The following is a 19318-nucleotide window of genomic DNA, read 5'->3' on the forward strand; positions in this document are numbered from 1 at the left end:
TTTTCTTGCTCATTCAGGCACTTTTTAGGAAAATATAATTTGAATATGTATCATAGTGACCAAGAACTTTGGCTTTATTTTATTTTATTTATTTATTTTTCTGCCTGCTTGTCAAGGCAATATCTCAGGCAGCGTTTGAGGTAGAAAGCTGGAATTGAACACAGTAGTGACCAAGTGGTCTGGCAACCTCCCCCTTAATTTTTAAACCACCCCTCTCCTATCGTCTCCAGGTGGCATGTGAAGTGCATGACAGTGTACTTTGTATGCACCACTACTTGTACAGTACTAATAATTATCTTGAAATAAGTGGCACTGCTGTTATTATATTAATTAGCTTTGAATTGGAAAGCAATATTTTGTCATTGACATGAGCTATGGCAGAAATATAATTACTGTATAGTATAACAAATGAGCAGGTATAAAACATGTATTTAGGGAATTGTAATGTTCCTATCATTCAGACATTTAATACTTTTACTGCTGTCTATATGTAAACTTCACACTTTATTTATTGGTTTTCATTGGCAATAATTTGTTAATTTCTAAAAGTACTTCAGAAACATTTGTATGGTCTTAGGACATTTTCAAATCTAGAGTGGAAGATAAGTAGACATACTGTATTATGATGGCATCTTTCATTATTTAACTCTTATTTTCTAAAAGAAACTACCATGTTTCCATACCATAAGCAGGCATAAATCACCAATCGGCAAATATTAATTACAAATACAGTGACCCCTCGTTTAACGAACGCCTCGGTTAACGAAATTTCGGTTAACGAACTGCCTTCCATAAGGATCTTCAATTCGGTTAACGAACAAAAATTCGGTTAACGAATTTCTTACGAACCGACCTCAACATGTTTTCGCTTGCACTGACCGGGCAACCAGCTTTAGTATCAGTCCGCCAATACATTAATCGGTTCTAGGGCTTAAATTCCTTACTATTTTAGTAAATATCAAGAAGTTTATACTATTCAATAATTTTAAAAGTTTAATATTCAATTTTTTAGTCATTTTAACGATTATTGAACATAATTGAAGGTAAAGTGACTAGTTTAATGCGCGGCATCCAGCCTCTTAACACAGCAAACAGGTGTTAGTCTCTCTGTTTTCACTGGAGGTAACATCTTGCTTGAGACTCTCTTCAACTAAACACTTTTTTCTGTGTTTCCAAGCAAATTATTGGTCATTTTGAAATATATTTTACATTTTGACAATATATAATTCAGTGCAGTGTTGATTTAAAGAAAATAATCTTGAATTACACCAAGAGAGCTAAAATTTTATGGGTGAAATGGCGCCAAGGGGTGACTTCTCTTCCACCCCAATGCCTTCTCTTCTTCCTTCTCCTCCACCCCCATTCTAAATCCCATCATCATCATCATCCAGGAGCCTTCTACAAACACACCTCAAAGTAAGTGAACTTTTCTCCCATTTTTGTTGAATTTAGGAAATTTTCGGTGAGCTGGAACCAATTACCCAAAAACCCATTGAAACAATGGTTTCGGTTAACGAACGACCTTCTGGAACGGATCGAGTTCGTTAACCGAGGGGTCACTGTACAGTAGTAACAATTTGACCAAGTTTCATATATTGGAGCATTAGGCCAGTTGTACTTTACAGTGTTTGGACTCTGGTCATTTTAAGTACAGGACTGCAATTGGTCAACTGTTCTAAAGTAGAAGATATATGTCAACAGATTAATAGAGGCTGTCATTTCTTCTATCATTATATTTTTATTATTTACACTTTAATTACAGCGGTTTTGTTATTACTGAGTTTTAAGTTAGTATTATTTTGGCATTCTTGAAATCTTGGTGTTTAATTGACATAATACAGTACTGTATTGAATTTCACCAGGAAGTTCCAAACCACTTTTCCTTGTCACTTATGATATCTTTGATAGTCATGAATTTTTAACAGTAGAAATATATTTATATTCTTAAGCACCAAGCCCTCATGCATTACCTGCTCAGCCACTCATATATAAATGCTGACATAAAAATAGCCTGCATGCTCCCAACCCAGGGGACTTTTATTTCTAGCCTTTTACCAGCAACCAGAGCTTTGTTCCTTTTTGTATGGGGAGCATACATTATCTTATGTCAACTCTACCTGCGCTAAATATTTTCTATTTTTCTTCTCTTGATTAATAATCATTAAACATCTCTACTTTCCCTGTGACTGGGGATCACAAATATTAAGAGGCTTGGGTCTTAGGAGGTAAGTGAACACTATTATAATAATCTTTTATTAGACTATACAGTGCTTCATTTAGTGTTGCAGTGCTATACAGTAGATTCTGATGTTAAATGCAGTTAAGCTTGAAAACACAGATTGCTTGGCACTATTACATATCTATAATTCCAATGCTGCTTTCTTTATGATGGAGGGAAATTGTCTCCAAATTCAATTTTATACTTGGTTGATTTTGTCTGCCTTTCTGTGTGTGCATGTTAGAAGATATTTACAGCTAGTATTTCACTGTCACCATGATCGCATAAACAGAATTGTGATTTAATTTGAGTAGACTTTAAGTACAGAGCTGAGTAGTTTTAAAAGAGAAAAGTCACATATATGATTTTGATATAAAAAAAATGTATGCAATATAAAAAAAAATTGTAATAAAAGCTACATGTAAAGACTGATTGATGTTTCCAAATCCCAGATTCATTAAATAACAAGATTTAATAAACTAGTAATGCACACTTAAGAAATTTTTTTCAAAAGACACCATAGGTAGTAGGCAGCTACCAAACAGGGAGGTATTACCGCCTAGGAAGATATTGGAAACATAATGTATTGCCTAATGGTAGGCCCTGCTGCCATATGGCATCACAAAAATTGTGACCATGTCCCAGGTTACTGATCTGACTTTCTGCCTCATTTACACACAATTGCAGGGTCTCAATTGTTTCTCTTACTTTGACAACACAATATACATGTCATTTCTCACTATTAATCTTTTTTCTTTTTATTTATGGTCCTTTAATATTAATATTATTAAATTATACCTGTATTATATTTTTATTTAATATTAATTCTTATTTTTTTTATTAATTTTTATTATTAATATTATTATTACTATTATTATAATTTCGGCCTCAGGCCCTGATGTGGGTCATTGACCTGTGCCCTGGTGGGCTAAATCCATAAAAAAAAAGTTATAGAGGAAAGTTCAATGAGCATTATTCACCTGTATACAGAGAACCCTCAAATGTCTGGATCTTGTTTAATCCAGACTAGCTAGCGGTTATAGCGACCACATGGTGTCAGTTGGTGTTAATCTGTCACGTGGTGAGGTGCTCTGAGCAAATGTTCACAAGTCTTTGTATTTTTTCAAAATTTTTACTTTCTATAAAATGTTTAAAATGGGTTCTAAGAAAGGAAAGAGTTAGGGAAAGGGAAAACTGTTACAGATAAGTTAACAAAATAATAGAAAAGCTTGAAAGTATAAAAATGGAGGCACTGTAGTAGACTGTTTACACATGTATTCCTCAGAGTCACTTCTACCACATTCAAATGACTTCACAGCTCTTTACTACTTCCATGCCACTAGGAGCTGCTGTTAAATAATTTTAGGCAAAATGCAATACAGTATTTTAAATTTTATACTTATTACTATGTATCTAGTACGTGTATTAATAATTTATTTGGTTAATATCAAGAATAGATTTATTATGCTTACTTTACATGTGTAATGCATTATTTTCTGTATTTTGGATACTCTTGACTTTTGACTAAACTAGACATCCCTCACCCCCAATTACTGGATACTGTATACTGGTATGAGACCATTTATCTGGCATACTTGGGCCCTGGGGGTTACCAGATAAGGAATTTGCTCTGTCATTTGGATCACCATGTCTAAAATGAACTAAATCTAAAGTAAATCCTCTGTAACTGGCTGTAAAGCCAATGTTCACATCACTTGATTCACCTTTAAAAGTAACTTTAACTATACAATGTACTGTACATTGTAACATTAAAACTTAAAATTGTACACATATAAACAGCAATATCAAAAGCCTTAGCAATGCAGCAGCGTCCTTAGCAACGGTGCTCCAGACTGCGGACCCTCTAACTTCTATACACTCACCGCACAGCTTCACAATGGAAACAAAAGAGGAGTAAAGTAATCTGTGAATGCATCTATTTTTTGCTACATTTACATTATTTTTCATAGTTATGAGAAGCACCTACCAGAATAAATGTCAATGTTAATCTTGGTACATGAGGAAGTACTCCACTGTAGAATGAAACAATCTTTAGGCACATAGATTTATTTTCAATTTACAGTACAGTACATTCACAATGTACTGTAGTGTATTTCAGTTTAGGCCAGTCAGAAACATAAACTAATAAAATAATGCATGTGACATAATAGCAGGGTTGGAATTAAAAAGACATCTTGGTGCAAGTCAATTTATTTTACAGTTTACTGTATTTTCTATTTCTACGAGACAAATTAATGATGACATATAAAACCCTCGATAACTCAGCATTTGATACCTTGGAATTTCATATAACTCGGCATGGATATGGTCTCAGAATGTATTACTCAGGAAATGCTGAGATATATAAAATTATGTGAGAAAATCTCAGCATATCTTGCCACCTGCATCACCTACCATGCCTCTGTGTCACCTACCATGCCTCTGTGTCACCTACCATGCCTCTGTGTCACCTACCATGCCATGCCTCTGTGTTACTTACCATGCCTCTGTCACCTACCATGCCTGTGGCACCTACCATGCCTCTGTGTTACCTACAATGCCTCTGTGTCACCTACCATGCCTGTGTCACCTACCATGCATCTGTGTCTGCCTCTGTGTCACCCTACCATGCCTCTGTGTCACCACCATGCCTGTGGCACCTACCATGCCTCTGTGTTACTTACCATGCATCTGTGTCACCTACCATGCATCTGTGTCACCTACAATGCCTCTGTGTCACCTACAATGCCTCTGTGTCACCTACCATGCCTCTGTGTCACCTACAATGCCTCTGTGTCACCTACCATGCATCTGTGTCACCTACCATGCATCTGTGATGCATCATTCTTCACCTGTTTGCTGCTAAGTGTTACTTTTTTACATTTAGTTATTACATGTACACATATATGGGTCGATAATTTTTTATTGTACTTTTGTAGCGGGAGAAGTGCCTCAATAAGTCAGAATTTGGGATCTTGGCAAGGCCAGAGCCCTATACTATGTGATGAGTTATCGAGGGTTTACTGTAGATATAAAAACAACCAGTCAGGGTTTCAGTTAGTAAGACATTGGGACTTAATAATCTATTTACACACTCGGGTGGGCTAATCCCCATAAAAAAAAAAAAAAAAAAAAAATTCAAGCCTCCGATCTAACACACCCATGTGTCTTTAATTTCCACTTTTCATAATGGTAGAAAGCCTTTGGGTTTGACTTGACCTCACTTGCAATCTGTCTCTGAAACTCTTTTTCAGCCCTTCTACCCTCTGACTTTGCTTGGTTCCTGGACTTAGTACAGTACAGGGTATATATCCTTCTGTCCTGCTCATCATATTTCGAAACATAATTTTTGTTTGTCAATTCTCATTTTAACTATGTAAAAAATGAAAATTTATTGAAGATCACTCAAGTTTTCATTTGTATTTTAATAATGTAAAGCTATCAGATGTCAAATCAGCATGTAGAATTTTTTAGCAATGTTTTGACTAATTTATATTTTTACAAGAGAATTTGGGGATATGAGGAGAGATTGTATGGTATGAAGGGACTTCAGGTATGGGATAAATTAAGCAAGTAACTGTACAGGGTACTGTGTTTGAAATAATTTTGTAATGATTCACCAGAAAAGGATAATGGCTAATACAGTCACTAACCCTTTACAGCCTGAGAAACAATAGCAAATGCAAAATAAATTGAGAAGAAAAGTTTAACAAAGTTATACGTACAGTTTACAGTATTGATTACCGATTTTACTTCCAGGAAAAGTCATTCTTCATCTTGCATCTGTCTCATTACTAAATACATGTGATATAATCGTGCTTGATGAGCAGCTGTAATTTTGATTGCACGGTAGCCAAAAATTAGATGTAAAATTACAAAAAATAGAAAAATACAATTGATAGCATAATCCATTGGTAATGGCCAAGTGCCAGGCACTAAGACTAAGAAAAGAAGTAGTGGTAACTGTAGGAGAAGACTTAATAACCAGCTGCCAGCCAACTCTGGGACCTGCAAAAAGAATTTTTATAAATAGTTATACAGTACAGTACTCCCTCACTTTAAACTTCATTATAAATGAATTCAATGTTAAATGACTGATCTTTAATACCAAAAATTCTATATGAATGGTGTAGTTGAGAGTTAAACGACTTAACAAGAACAAGGTAAACGTCTCATTGCTCTTAGGAAGATTGTATCATGGGAACTCCCACCAAATACAAGTCACACACAGTATTCCAACACACACAAGATTCCAGCACACGCAGTACTCCAGCATACATACACACAGTACTCCAACACACATACTGGTACACACAGTACTCCAACACACATACTGGTACACACAGTACTCCAACACACATACTGGTACACACAGTACTCCAGCACATATACACACAGTACTCCAACACAAGTAATATACCAACACACAGTACAGTACTGTACTCCAATACACACAGCACATCAACACACACACACACACACACACACAGCACTCCACACACACACACACACACACACACACACACACACACACACACACACACACACACACACACACACACACAGCACTCCAACACACACACACACACACACACACACACACACACACACACACACACACACACACACACAGCACTCCAACACACACACACACACACACACACACACAGCACTCCACACACACACACACACACACTCCAACACACACACACACACACAGCACTCTCACACACACACACACACAGCACTCCAACACACACACACAGCAGCACCTCACACACACACACACAGAGCACTCAACCAGTGCACACACACACACACACACACACAGTACTCCAACACACACAGCACTCCAACACACACAGTACTCCAACACACACACACACACACACAGTACTCCAACACACACACACACACACAGTACTCCAACACACACACACAGTACTCCAACACACACACACACAGTACTCTAACACATATAGCACTCCAACACACAGTGTTCCAGCTCCAACACAAGCATTACTCCAACATACACTAAAATACTCCAAGACACCACCAATTTGTATATGCTGTGGATACAGATTGTTCTCTCCTTATAAGACATATTTTCTGACATTTATTTATGGTGTGTCAGTTGGAGCAAAAGTAGTTTGGTATCAGGGTCTAGGGACCAGGTCTGGAACACATCCCCCTTTGTACCATGATAAATGAGGTTCAATTTAATGCCATTTTTTAGGAACGAGTTTCTCATTTAAAGCGAGGGAGTACTGTACAGTACTCTTTTTCATTGTTCACTACTGTTGGCCCTACTTCTCTCATAAGCATGCACACACACATGAATGCACAAAAAATAATCATTAATGTTCTATGGCCATTTTCCACACTTGCACGGGTTTGGCACAGTAATCTGTTGGCAGCTTTTCATGCTGCATGGTCTCTTGCAGTCTCTCTTCTCAAGTTCTTAACTCTAATGTTATTTCCTACAAACACTCCCCATATCATTCTTGGCCTGCCCCTAGCTCTCCTGTGCCTCCATATTTTGACTTTACAGTAAAGCATCTCTTCACCCAGATGGTCTCATCCATTCTCTCCACATGCCCAATCCATTTCAGCCTCCCTTATGCAAAACTTTGCCAATACTATGCAGTACCATACTCTACACTTTCTTTAATGACTCAAAAACACTAACCTTTTCTTCAAGATTCCCAACATGTCCTATGTAGAGCCGGATCACTTCAATTAGGGGTACAGCAACATAAATAGCAACCAGAACAAACTGGTAAACATTTGACATGTGCTGAAACTGTGAAGAACATATTGTAGCTTTTAGCAGTCTTCAACTTTTTTGATATCTAACATAGCATAAATGAAGTTTCTATTTAATCACTTGCGTATGGGGTCTTCATAGAGCTGAATAAAATCAGATTCCTATTACAGGAGGTTTAAATTCACCAAGGCTTAAATAAAAAAAATTGGAGAATACTATAGTATTCAATTAAATAATACTGTACGTTAACTAAGCAAAAAGATCTTATAGGGTAAGCAATGCTTACTTTACTTCTTAGGATTACACGCCACTGGGTAACACTTATTACAGTACAGTACAGGTAATGCATATTCAAAATGTATTCTCTACTTCCACAATCTAGTTAACTCTTTATTGGGATTGGATAAGATATAAAAAAATAACATGAAAAAACTGAGAGGTAAGTACAGTTTGTGCCAAAAGTTAAGTTGCTTCCTTCATTTGTAAGCTGAAAAAATAGCTTTTACTACATTTTTAATGACATGATATGAAAGCAATTAATGCTTACCAACCCACTAGTACAGTACTGTAGTACTTTGTAGAATTCCAATTCCCCTGACTCCACTCCAGGGGGACAATACAAAAGAATACTGTATCCCCCTAGTATGGCGCTCATATGGTAACAGATGCGGGTGAAATATGCTTGCTTTGTCTAAGCCCTGCCATCTTCGCTGCCAGATATACAACTCAGTTTATGGCTGACCAAGCCACACTATAGCATGGATGCAACTATTTCCATCAAAAGTTAAGGTGTCGACCGTCTCGCAACTTAACTTTTGGCTCAGACTGTACCGTAGGTACTGTACAAGTAGAGAGACTATTTGAGGAGGCATTTGTGTGTGCAAATTTATATACTGTACAGTACTTATAAGTACAGTATGAAGAAATAATTTTATGTACTGTACTAGTACTAAGTAGGTCTTCAGTTATAACAAGAACCATCCTGGTTTACTATTACACTACGTCTTATTATGAGTCATCATCTAACTGGTTCATTCTTTCGTACATCATATATTTCATCTAATCTGAGAGACTGTAATAAGATATTGAAGATTGACCTAGGAGTCTTATATGTTGCCTTTCAAAAATGTAACTTTTATTACAATTCAAGTACAGTACAATACAATACTTACCTTTAAGATCATCATGACCAGTGAAGTTATAAACCAACATGGAAAGAAGAGTGCTGAAAAATATATAACCATCTGGAGAGGGAGACTTGAAACTACCTCATTTCCTGAAAATAAATACAGTAATGGATTTAATAATAAACAGTAAATCATATGTCTTATTACTATTATTCATCTTTGGCAGTTAAAATACGATTAAGTACTATAACGAGAACCAAATTACTAAACACATCAAAATAATTGTAGCTAATTATGGTCCGGAACTTAACTAATATCCTGTGGACAACTGTACATACTGTATTATCTACCTGGAGCCCAAGCATATACATATTGTCTACCTACAACCCAAGCATGCACATATTGTAGACCTACAGGTTACAGCTAAGGCATGCAGATGCTGTCTACCTACAACCAAGATATGCACCAACAGGCCAGACATGCACATACACTGCTGTTACCAGCAGGCAACAGTTCAAAAGTTCATATACAGTACAATACTACCAATAACCAAGACTTACCAAATGAACTGTCACCAAGTTGACTGAATGAAACACCAGGAAAAAATTTCCCTGTTAAGGTTTCAACAGTGTTTGATACAAGGCGCCTTGCATTCCCCTGAATTCTTGACATGATGTATGGTTCATTGCCAGGAATGGCAGTTATTAAGAAACAGTTGACACAGGCAGTAATTCAGCAAGGTGTTTCATCTCGTTCTCTGCTACATATTCAACTTCATAATCTTGAAAGTTGGACATAATCTTATGGAAGTGGTATAATTTAATAACTTATATTACAGGGTAATTGTGCTTTTCTTTAGGACTATCACTAAGATGGTTTGTATTAATTTATAGAAGACAAATCCAGAAGTAAAACAACAAAATTACTCTGACTTTAACTAAGAAGTATCAAGTAGGCCATGTTCTCCACACCCTTGGACCAGTAGGGTAGTTAAGAAAAATTCATCAGTTGACTATGTCTGATTTTAACAGGAATGAACCACTAACTACACGTACTAACAGACTTGAAGGCACATTGCTCAATGCTTCATTCCAGTTAAAATCAGACATACATACAGTATATAATTTAGTGATGTTTTGGTGAAAGTTTACAATTATATAAACAGTATATACTGCCACTTTTGGTAATTTTTTCTTATGGGAATACTGTACTAAATACTACTGTATCTGTTACTTCAGAAACAGGGACCATATTGCAAGTCTCCTTATGAAGTGACAATGGACGTCAGTTATCATAAAAGTAAGGCATTAATCACATATGAAAAATTTCATGCACTAAACTCACCTAATCTAACCCAATTATCATATGCATTTTGCTAATAGTGGAGCAGACAGCTAACACCAGAAGGAGCTGTTTGATTTAATTAATTTTTTTTCCATAATGTTCTTTACTTTTACTTGCCAGAGAAAGGTTTGTAAATGAGTCATATTCATCACAGTATATTGAACTCACATTCCTCCGGGTCAATTCTCCTGTTCTCTTATCAGGGAAACTGTCAGTATTAGTGTATATGACTTTCAAGCTGGAAATAGTCCTTGGTAACTTCTCTGATCTTGGTAGTGACTCTGGCCTCCCACTATTCTCAGCAGCTACCTCGTGTACTAAACTCACCATATTTTGCAGGGTGACCAGAGATGACACCATTTACATGGTGTGTGCCTCCTCTAGGATGATAGTAAGTAATAAAAATGATGCAACATTTTATTTTAATTAGTAGAATTTTTTTTCTAGTTTTCCTCTATCTACAATTAAGGCATGAAAGATGAGGGAAATTGATGAGTAAAACAAGGTGAAAAACTGATCATATGACACTGTTCTTTGTCTGCAAAGAAATTAATTATTTACTGTAAATATTCAGTCTTGTCATCTGCTCTTTGTTTGTTTCAGTGCAACAACTGATATGTAAAATTCCACCCTGCCACTTTAAGAAAGTTGCTTTCATTGGTACCAGATATCAAAGTTTGTTAGGTTAGCCATCTGTTCCACCTTTACCAATAACTCTTATTTGACATTTACGTATTCAAGAACTAGTTGCCTTCCTAGTTGTGTTATCGTTGTCTTGTCCTCCTTCACTTTACACGGGGTTTGACCACACACTCTCACCAACACACGGGACATCAACACAAACTTTTGTTTACAAACATCATCCCAGCAGATGTTACCATGGTAACCATCCTCCTGCCATTGAATTCTGATATATTAGTTTTATTGCGTACACTAAAACACAGAAACAATCATGTATAACGGTATTTAAATTAAAAAGACACATTTTTAATTGAGTTGTGTGTGAGTAGTTTCAACTCGAACAAAACTTTTCATAAACAATGAACTGCGTTGAACTTCTCAAACACTTCCAATCCACTTGACCCCTGCAGAGAGCAACCCTGAGCCACTTGACCCCTGCAGAGAGCAACCCTGAGCCACTTGACCCCTGCAGAGAGCAACCCTGAGCCACTTGACCCCTGCAGAGAGCAACCCTGAGCCACTTGACCCCTGCAGAGAGCAGAGAGCAACCCTGAGCCACTTGACCCCTCTGCAGAGAGCAACCCTGAGCCACTTGACCCCTGCAGAGAGCAACCCTGAGCCACTTGACCCCTGCAGAGAGCAACCCTGAGCCACTTGACCCCTGCAGAGAGCAACCCTGAGCCAGACCCCTGCCCCTGAGCCTCTATGACCCTGAAGAGAGCAACCCTGAGCCTCTATGACCCCTGCAGAGAGCAACCCTGAGCCTCTATGACCCTGAAGAGAGCAACCCTGAGACCCTGCAGAGAACCTTGGACCCCTGCAGAGAGCAACTGATTCCTGAGCCACTTGACCCTGCAGAGAGCAACCCTGAGCCCCTGCAACCCTGAGCCTCTATGACTGCAGAGAGCAACCCTGAGCAGAGAGCAACCCTAAGCCTCTATGACCCCTGCAGAGAGCAACCCTGAGCCACTTGACCCCTGCAGAGGGCAACCCTGAGCCACTTGACCCCTGCAGAGAGCAACCCTGAGCCACTTGACCCCTGCAGAGAGCAACCCTGAGCCTCGCCAAAGGACCCTCTCTATCGGGTGAAGTATGCATAGTTTATATATAACTACAAGCTTATCTAATTACAATTCTGAAATTTACTAAATAATTATTATTATTATTATTATTATTATTATTATTATTATTCACCATAATTGCAGTGGCGTTGACCTTTAATGAATAACCTTTCTAAGATCATGAGACGTTTTACATGTTACTTAAATATGTTATGTTCAATAAACGTTTTCTTTGAAAGTTAACAGTGGAGAAGAAAACGTGACAAAAATCAGCTGATAAATACAACATAACTCGTCCGTGGGTGGGAGAAGGCATTTGACCTTAATAGTTTAAAGTTAACAATGTCTGGTGATTATGATACAGATAAGAGAGAGCAGTTACTGAGACAAACTGCAGATGATTACGCCTCCTATTGTGAAGTTGATGCTTCACCACAAGTCAGTACTCTACTATACGTTTTGGGGGGTTACTGGTGCAGGGTTATGTGGTCGTGTTTCAATGTCTTCTATTTGTATGTAATAGGTAGAATAAAACATCTTTCTTGTGCACAGAGAAAGCTAGTCTACATACTTTATGGTACAGTTGTGGAAATGTGTTCCTACACCCCATGGTAACCCGCGCCTCCAGACGTAGTAACACCACTGTTTATGAATGAATGGGGTAAAATGCTAAAAAATAATACCAAACAAACCTTAGCTAACCTTGCACGAGTAGGTGGGGATAAGTTACCTTACTTCTTAAGAATACTGGGTATTATAAACTACTGAATCATTTAGATCTCGCTAGTCTGGGCATTTTGAACCCCCCATATATACATTGCGGAAATGGATAATAGCGACGCAATTGAATCTAATTGATTTTAAGTAGTTTTCAGTCTTCGTCTGTGAGGAGATGTTATCAGCACATCATGCATGAGCAATATTGACTGACGTCATCCAGTCGTGACCAATGAGGTATCGATATCATCACGCCAATTTTTTTTCGACCAATCACATTTGATTTTTTTCAAAGGAAGCAGCCTGGGTACGATTTCAATTGTACGATTATTCTATCCAATTCTTACGTATCCCTGGTCCTTCCACTTCTAACTAAGGTATTGTACTTTCGGACATGACGCGCCGCAAAGTTTTTAACTAATGAAACATTAAGGTTAGTTTAAGCTAGGCCTACCAGGGGTCTGGAGGCAGAGCTCCTGGCTAGGGGTCAGGTTAGACCTTCCGGGGGTCCGGGGGTGTAGCCCCTGGCTAGGAGTTAGATTAGGTTTTGTTAGGTCAGATGACTCATTTTCGTTTTCTCCCCCACCCAAAAACCCCGATTTCCCAGGCTCTCCCCCATTATTGTTGGGGTGGGGGGGGGGGGGCAAAAACTAGCACTTTCCACGAAAAATAAAGGTGAGATTCATTTAAAACACACCAAAATACACTGGAAAAACGTATTGGTCAACTCCTAGGGACTCATGTCCTAAAGTAAAAATTTACCGAACACTGGTAGGGTTGATTGCTAGATAAACTTTTCCTAATAATATCAGCAGATAGTGGAGCTTTACGCAATAACACACCTGTTTGGTTATGATACTTTCACCGCGCAAACACTTGGAAATGAGAATGGGTGGCAATCAGACAGTCAGGTTCATGCCAATGTAAGTAACCCAGTATTTTCAGTTGGTGGTGAAGGCTGATAAATGACATTTTGCAATCTGAATTGACAATTGTAAAACATGAACTGATAAATATACAAGAAATGATGTAGGAGACATACTGAATATACTTTGAGTTGGAGCATTCACTTAGGCCCTCAAAAGTGAAAAACTGCCCATTCGGGTCAAAAAGTGCTGTAGTGAGGTTCCACTTCATTACATTTTGTAAAATAATACGTCTTAGAACCTTATTGTTGAATGGGAATATAATAACATAGGAGAATACAGTACTGTATGTCTATACAGTAGTAAGAGTGAATGAATGACATTGAAGGCAGGAATACAGTTATTTTCCCCTTGTCTCCAGTTACCCTGTACAGTATTACAGTAGGAAAAGGCTAGTACGGTAACAAAGAAAAAATATTAATGTACTACAAGTATTGTTGTTATTATTATTACTGTGTTTATTGTTATTTTTAATATTCTTCTTATTATTATTTTTTACAGAGAGCCGCTCTTGATCATGAACTGGAGTCGATGTTGACGAGATTAGAAGAATATGGAAGTCTTCTTGAAAGAGTGAGCATAAGTCAAAGTTGATTTACATTATCTTTATTCAGTGATTTGATGGTTGAATTGAAACTTGAAGCCATAGTAAGTTATTTAGATTTTTCTGCAGTGTTCTGTGAAATGCAGTGCAGTAACATTTCACTGTTTGCAGGGGTTATATTCCTGGAACCCCATGGGTGATGCTTCTGCATAAGGGGAGTCAAAGGCCCTATGGGAAAATGGGGTTCCTGTCTGACAAGATAACCCCATAAGTTATCTACAATTTACTCTATACTAAATGAAATGTAATAATGTATTGGCAAAGGTTCTTGGCTGACAAAAATAAATATAGTGTACTGTACAGTCAAACCTCAAGAATTCATCATTATAAAGTTGAAATGCTTCGAAAGTACAAATTTTATATCTCCACCTTGAGTGACGCATCAAGCTTCCAAAATTCTCTTGTGGGGTAACAAACAGTAAATTTCCACAAATTACTATTATTTACAACCACAATTATTACTGTTTCCTGCCTCTTGCATTTAAGATACTCATGGTTAACATGATTTTGTAATGGCATTCTTCCATACAGTAGGTTCCTGTAATGTTTGGTTTGTTCCTCTAACATATTGGTAATGTTTGGTTTGTTTCACTAACACAGCATCATCAATGTTTTACAGCCACAGTTACCCGTATCCTTTTCTCATCAGGTTCTTAACTAATGTCATTTCTTATTTCCTCTCACCAGGTCATTCTCGTCCCAACAACAATTAGATTCATGCACCTAAAGACCCATATACCAAAACCATCTCAGCGTACCTTTATGCAAAGCTTCACCAATACTCTAAATACATAGCCACCCTCTTAGCTCATTTTTGCAATATTTAAATTCTTTTGTATTTGATAAATCACAGTTGCAGGGATATATTGTCATGGGTGTTTCTTGTTATACAGTATAAGTTTTGATGATGAAGTAATAAAATTAAAAAAAAAATAATAATAATACTGTATGAATATTGACAATTACAGGATTAATAACAAGGATATATACATAAGAGTAATGGGCAATCCCAGAGGACTGTATAGACACAGTGAGGTCGTCATCATTGTTTTGAATTGCTGGCCATCAACTGTCAGATGGTTATTACGGCTGAAACAAACAGTGGGGTGATGGAAATACTGTACATCGTGGAGCCACGAATTAGGAGGGAGGGAGGAATGTGGAGTCATGGGGAAGGGATAGAGTTGAGCTTTACTGTTTGTTTGGACATGCAGTTGAGCAGGGTTACCAGACCAGTTTGGGCTTAGTAACCTTTAAGGTGTATACAAACACATGTGGGCAACTGTACAGTATTTTATTTGCATCTATGATAACAATAACATTTCATGTCTCTAGTAAATAATGTTGCAAGTACTGCACTGTCATTTTTTTTCTCTCACTCAGACTCGCAGTGAGAGTCGACACACACTAGATGTCCTGGTACCTCAGGTGTACTCACATTATCAGGTAAAGAAGATGCATCCACATCTTGATGAATAATATATTGTGTGTACAGTTGGTAACACCAGAATTCTGTAGTTAATCACTATCTGTCTGATGACATTTTGAGTGTCAGTATTTTTCCTACAAAAAATTGTTACTCACTTCTTTAATGAAATATTGAAAGGTACTGTATTATGTTTACAGTACCGTACTTAATTTTACATACAGAACTTCAAGGTCAGACTTTACTGTGGATTTAATATAACTTGATAGAAGTACAGTAGGTGGACAGTATCGATCTTGATAGGTTTTTGTTCAGAATATTCATAAGTTTTAATTTTTTTTAATTTTAGGCACTGCAACGCACATTCCAGAGTATTGACCATTTGGAAATATTAGTGAAACATGTTAAAGAAGACCTGGTTAAGATGGAGACTTGTGTAAGCCAAGCTGAGACAGACATAGGCTCTAGTCATGGATTTACAACAGTCATAAGACCACTTTTCTTTGTGAGTTACCATTTGTTCCCATTTATTTAATTTAGACTGCAGTCTCTCCTCGACATGCAACGGGGTTCCGGACCGACGACCAGGTCGTAAGTCGAAAATGCGAAAATAATACATAGAAATTCTAAAATTAAATACGGTACAGTAAAAGTAATCAATAATGTAGTCACCTGAATGCACACAGGGCCTCAATTTTTTAATTAAACATGGAGACTACATTAATTGGATGAAGCAGAGGAGGAGACAGGGCTGGGTGGGTCATCAATTTTGCTTTCTTCAGACAGGCTAACATACTTGCATGTTGAAGGTATTGGATCATCTTTAGGGAGTGAAGAGGCAGCAGTGATGGGGCGTGAGGAGACAGCAGTGGGGGACTTCTTAAAATATATGTCCAATTTAGACTGCACAGTTTGCCTTTTCTTTTTATTGTAAATCTCCCTGTAGCAAGCAAGTGCATCTTGGATCAGTCCGTCAACTTTTGCAAAACCCTCAACATTTTGATCCATTTCTTCAAACATTTGCTTCCCCTTATTAATAGTAGCAAATGCCTCTGCCTTGTCCTTCAAAATTGTTGATATCGTCGAGTGAGAGAAGCCAAGGTCGCTTGTAATGGTTGCTACCGTTTTTCCATTTTCATATTACATTAGTATTTTCATTTTCATCTCAAAAGTAATTGACTGTCTCCTTTTCTTATCAGCACCACGAGAACTCTCACTTTTACGCTTGCCAGCTATTTTAAAGGGAATTAGAAACAAAAAAATTTTCAGTTCACAGCGCTATCACTAACAACAACAACGGCCAAACACCAACTGAGCAGGCTACGGCGTGGATGCTGTACACCACGAGGCGGCCCAGCCCACACTGTCGTACAGGACGGAAACGTTTCGGGACTAGAAAATACGTAATTGAAAATTATTTTATACAACTACGGCGGTCGTATGTCCGGGTTGTCGTAAGTCGAGTAGGTCGTAAGTCGAGGAGTACATGTATACTATACAGTATTGGCACCACTTCTAATACAGAATCCAATTTAAGAAGTCTTCCTGATATAAGTATAAGTCATATTGTAAGTGTTATGGTTGTATTAAACCTTTTTGTCCCATTTTTTCAGAAAAAAGATCAACTTCCCATCAGAACCCCAACATCATCACAGCTCTCCTTTCAACCGCCAAAAATTTTTCATGCTGAGGATTATTTCACAAGTACTGGTGAAGTTACTGATGCTCCCAGCTCACAACTGCAAGAGTAGCAAAGCTACATACTTTTGTTGATGGTTACCATCATTGCCTTATTTTTATTGTTGTTAATTGCCTTCACTTTTAAACAATTACCACTTATTATACATCAGTTATTGCATGAAATAACTATATTTTGTTGAGTTTTTATAACATATTGGGTTACTGTGCTGTCTTGTGTTGGAGACATGTACATAAATGTTATCAAAGAAATTATTACACTCTTTCTTTTCCCCAATATATTCTGTATAATTCCTATTTAACTAATACTGTACTGTATTTGCATGAGGATAACAAGGGCAGAACCAGGAACTTATATCAAGCACAGGCATATTGGCTGGATGCTGTTATTCATGGACTTCTTATAAGAACTTGCATGGGTGGAGGAGAGGTATACAGTAATACATTTACCTCATCTTCAAAGCTGCTTCAATTTTTTGCTTGTAAAAATTTAATTTAAAGAATTCAGCTGCCTTTTAATGTCACGAGTTTTTTATTTGTTTTAAAAATCCAAAAGAGTGTGTATGGGTGTAAAATATTGTTGTACTAAAACCCAGTTCTTTTAGTTTTCATATCATATAAAAATGTTGACTCATTCTTGGAAATATTAATGCTATCAAGGACACAGGTTTACGGTAATAACTTTGTTGGTGTGATATGCCATGTTATACAAACAGGTTAAATAAGCTAACCACATGCAACACTTAACAAATTGAGGTCCTATTCAGCTATTGCCCGTTGTACATTTTCAAATTTGTGATTAAGGCAATGACTGCACCATAAAAGGTTATCCGAAATTCTGAAAACCAAAAGTTTTTTTTTGTGGGGCAATTTTTTTTTTTTAATAGGGATTAGCCCACCCGGGCATAGATCACTGACCCACATCAGGGCCTGGGGGGCGAAAATATAATAGTAATAATAATTATAATAATAATAATTATTCATAGTAAATAAAAATTTTAATAAAAATACACCAAAATAAAATAATATAACATTAATAATAATAATAATAATATATAATAATAAAATTAATAAAAATAACAATAATACAGGAATACTGTAATAATAAAATACTACTACAACTAAAAATAATAATAATAAAGAAATACAAGATTGAAAAAAAGATCAAAAGTGAGAAACACAACCTAGACCTATGAATTATTATTATTATTATTATTATTATTATTTTTATTATATTTTCGCCCCCCCCCCCCAGGCCCTGATGTGGGTCAGTGATCTATGCCCAGGTGGGCTAATACACATTAAAACAAAAAAATAATTAACCATTCTGAAAACCGAAAAATTACGAAATCCGAAATTCCTCTGGCCCCAAGGATTTTGGGTAAGGGATTGTCAACCTGTATATATATATACAGTATATATATATATATATGTAAATATATATATATATACAGTGGGGTATGCTATAACGAACGGATCCTACTACGAATATTCCTATAACGAACGGTTTTACCTATAAAATTGAGAATGCTATAACGAACGAAACTCCTACAACGAACATTATTTATTTATTTATTTATTTTATTTATTTATTTTTTTTTACTAATTTATTGTTTTTTTATTACAAGTATTAATGATACTCATTATTTCAGGGGTTTAGATGCATATTTATGCACTTTTTTACAATTTTATATTATATTTTTCAGTGTTAAGTGGTTGTATTTGGGGGCCTGGAACGGATTAATCCTA

At 36.8% G+C, this 19318-nt stretch overlaps 2 protein-coding genes across 5 annotated transcripts; one reads left to right on the forward strand and one right to left on the reverse strand.

The window, feature by feature from the left end:
- Positions 1-5055: 5055 nt before the first annotated feature.
- On the reverse strand, positions 5056-11394 carry LOC121857747 (transmembrane protein 17-like). Of its 4 annotated transcripts, none has more exons than XM_042353879.1 (5): positions 10784-11394; positions 9673-9893; positions 9158-9261; positions 7908-8021; positions 5056-6226 (listed from the first exon to the last, which is right to left on the reverse strand). In XM_042353879.1, exons 2-5 carry the CDS (start codon positions 9782-9784, stop codon positions 5984-5986), a joined length of 573 nt encoding a protein of 190 aa, XP_042209813.1. In that variant the 5' UTR covers positions 9785-9893; positions 10784-11394; the 3' UTR covers positions 5056-5983. The 4 variants fall into 4 exon arrangements, with proteins under 4 accessions (XP_042209813.1, XP_042209812.1, XP_042209811.1 ...); XM_042353878.1 differs by having other exon boundaries at positions 10457-11394; XM_042353877.1 differs by having other exon boundaries at positions 11189-11392.
- A 1048-nt stretch (positions 11395-12442) lies between these two features.
- LOC121857749 lies at positions 12443-17824 on the forward strand. The gene is made up of 5 exons (XM_042353881.1): positions 12443-12636; positions 14343-14414; positions 15829-15891; positions 16221-16376; positions 17485-17824. Exons 1-5 carry the CDS (start codon positions 12541-12543, stop codon positions 17620-17622), a joined length of 525 nt encoding a protein of 174 aa, XP_042209815.1. The 5' UTR covers positions 12443-12540; the 3' UTR covers positions 17623-17824.
- The last annotated feature ends 1494 nt before the right edge of the window (positions 17825-19318 follow it).

This window comes from Homarus americanus, unplaced genomic scaffold (genome assembly GCF_018991925.1).
Source record: "Homarus americanus isolate GMGI-L3 unplaced genomic scaffold, GMGI_Hamer_2.0 scaffold16712, whole genome shotgun sequence".
Taxonomy (NCBI): domain Eukaryota; kingdom Metazoa; phylum Arthropoda; class Malacostraca; order Decapoda; family Nephropidae; genus Homarus; species Homarus americanus.

What these genes read in the sequence shown, in the direction of transcription:
- LOC121857747 (XM_042353879.1), bottom strand. Translation starts at nt 9,784, where the DNA reads ATGTCAAGAATTCAGGGGAATGCAAGGCGCCTTGTATCAAACACTGTT. An exon ending in TGGTCATGATGATCTTAAAG is followed by an intron (nt 8,022 to 9,157) that starts GTAAGTATTGTA and finishes TGTTCTTCACAG; the next exon opens with TTTCAGCACATGTCAAATGT. An exon ending in TTGGGAATCTTGAAGAAAAG is followed by an intron (nt 6,227 to 7,907) that starts GTTAGTGTTTTT and finishes TTCTTTTTGCAG; the next exon opens with GTCCCAGAGTTGGCTGGCAG.
- LOC121857749 (XM_042353881.1), top strand. Translation starts at nt 12,541, where the DNA reads ATGTCTGGTGATTATGATACAGATAAGAGAGAGCAGTTACTGAGACAA. An exon ending in AGGTGTACTCACATTATCAG is followed by an intron (nt 15,892 to 16,220) that starts GTAAAGAAGATG and finishes TTTTAATTTTAG; the next exon opens with GCACTGCAACGCACATTCCA. An exon ending in TCATAAGACCACTTTTCTTT is followed by an intron (nt 16,377 to 17,484) that starts GTGAGTTACCAT and finishes CCATTTTTTCAG; the next exon opens with AAAAAAGATCAACTTCCCAT.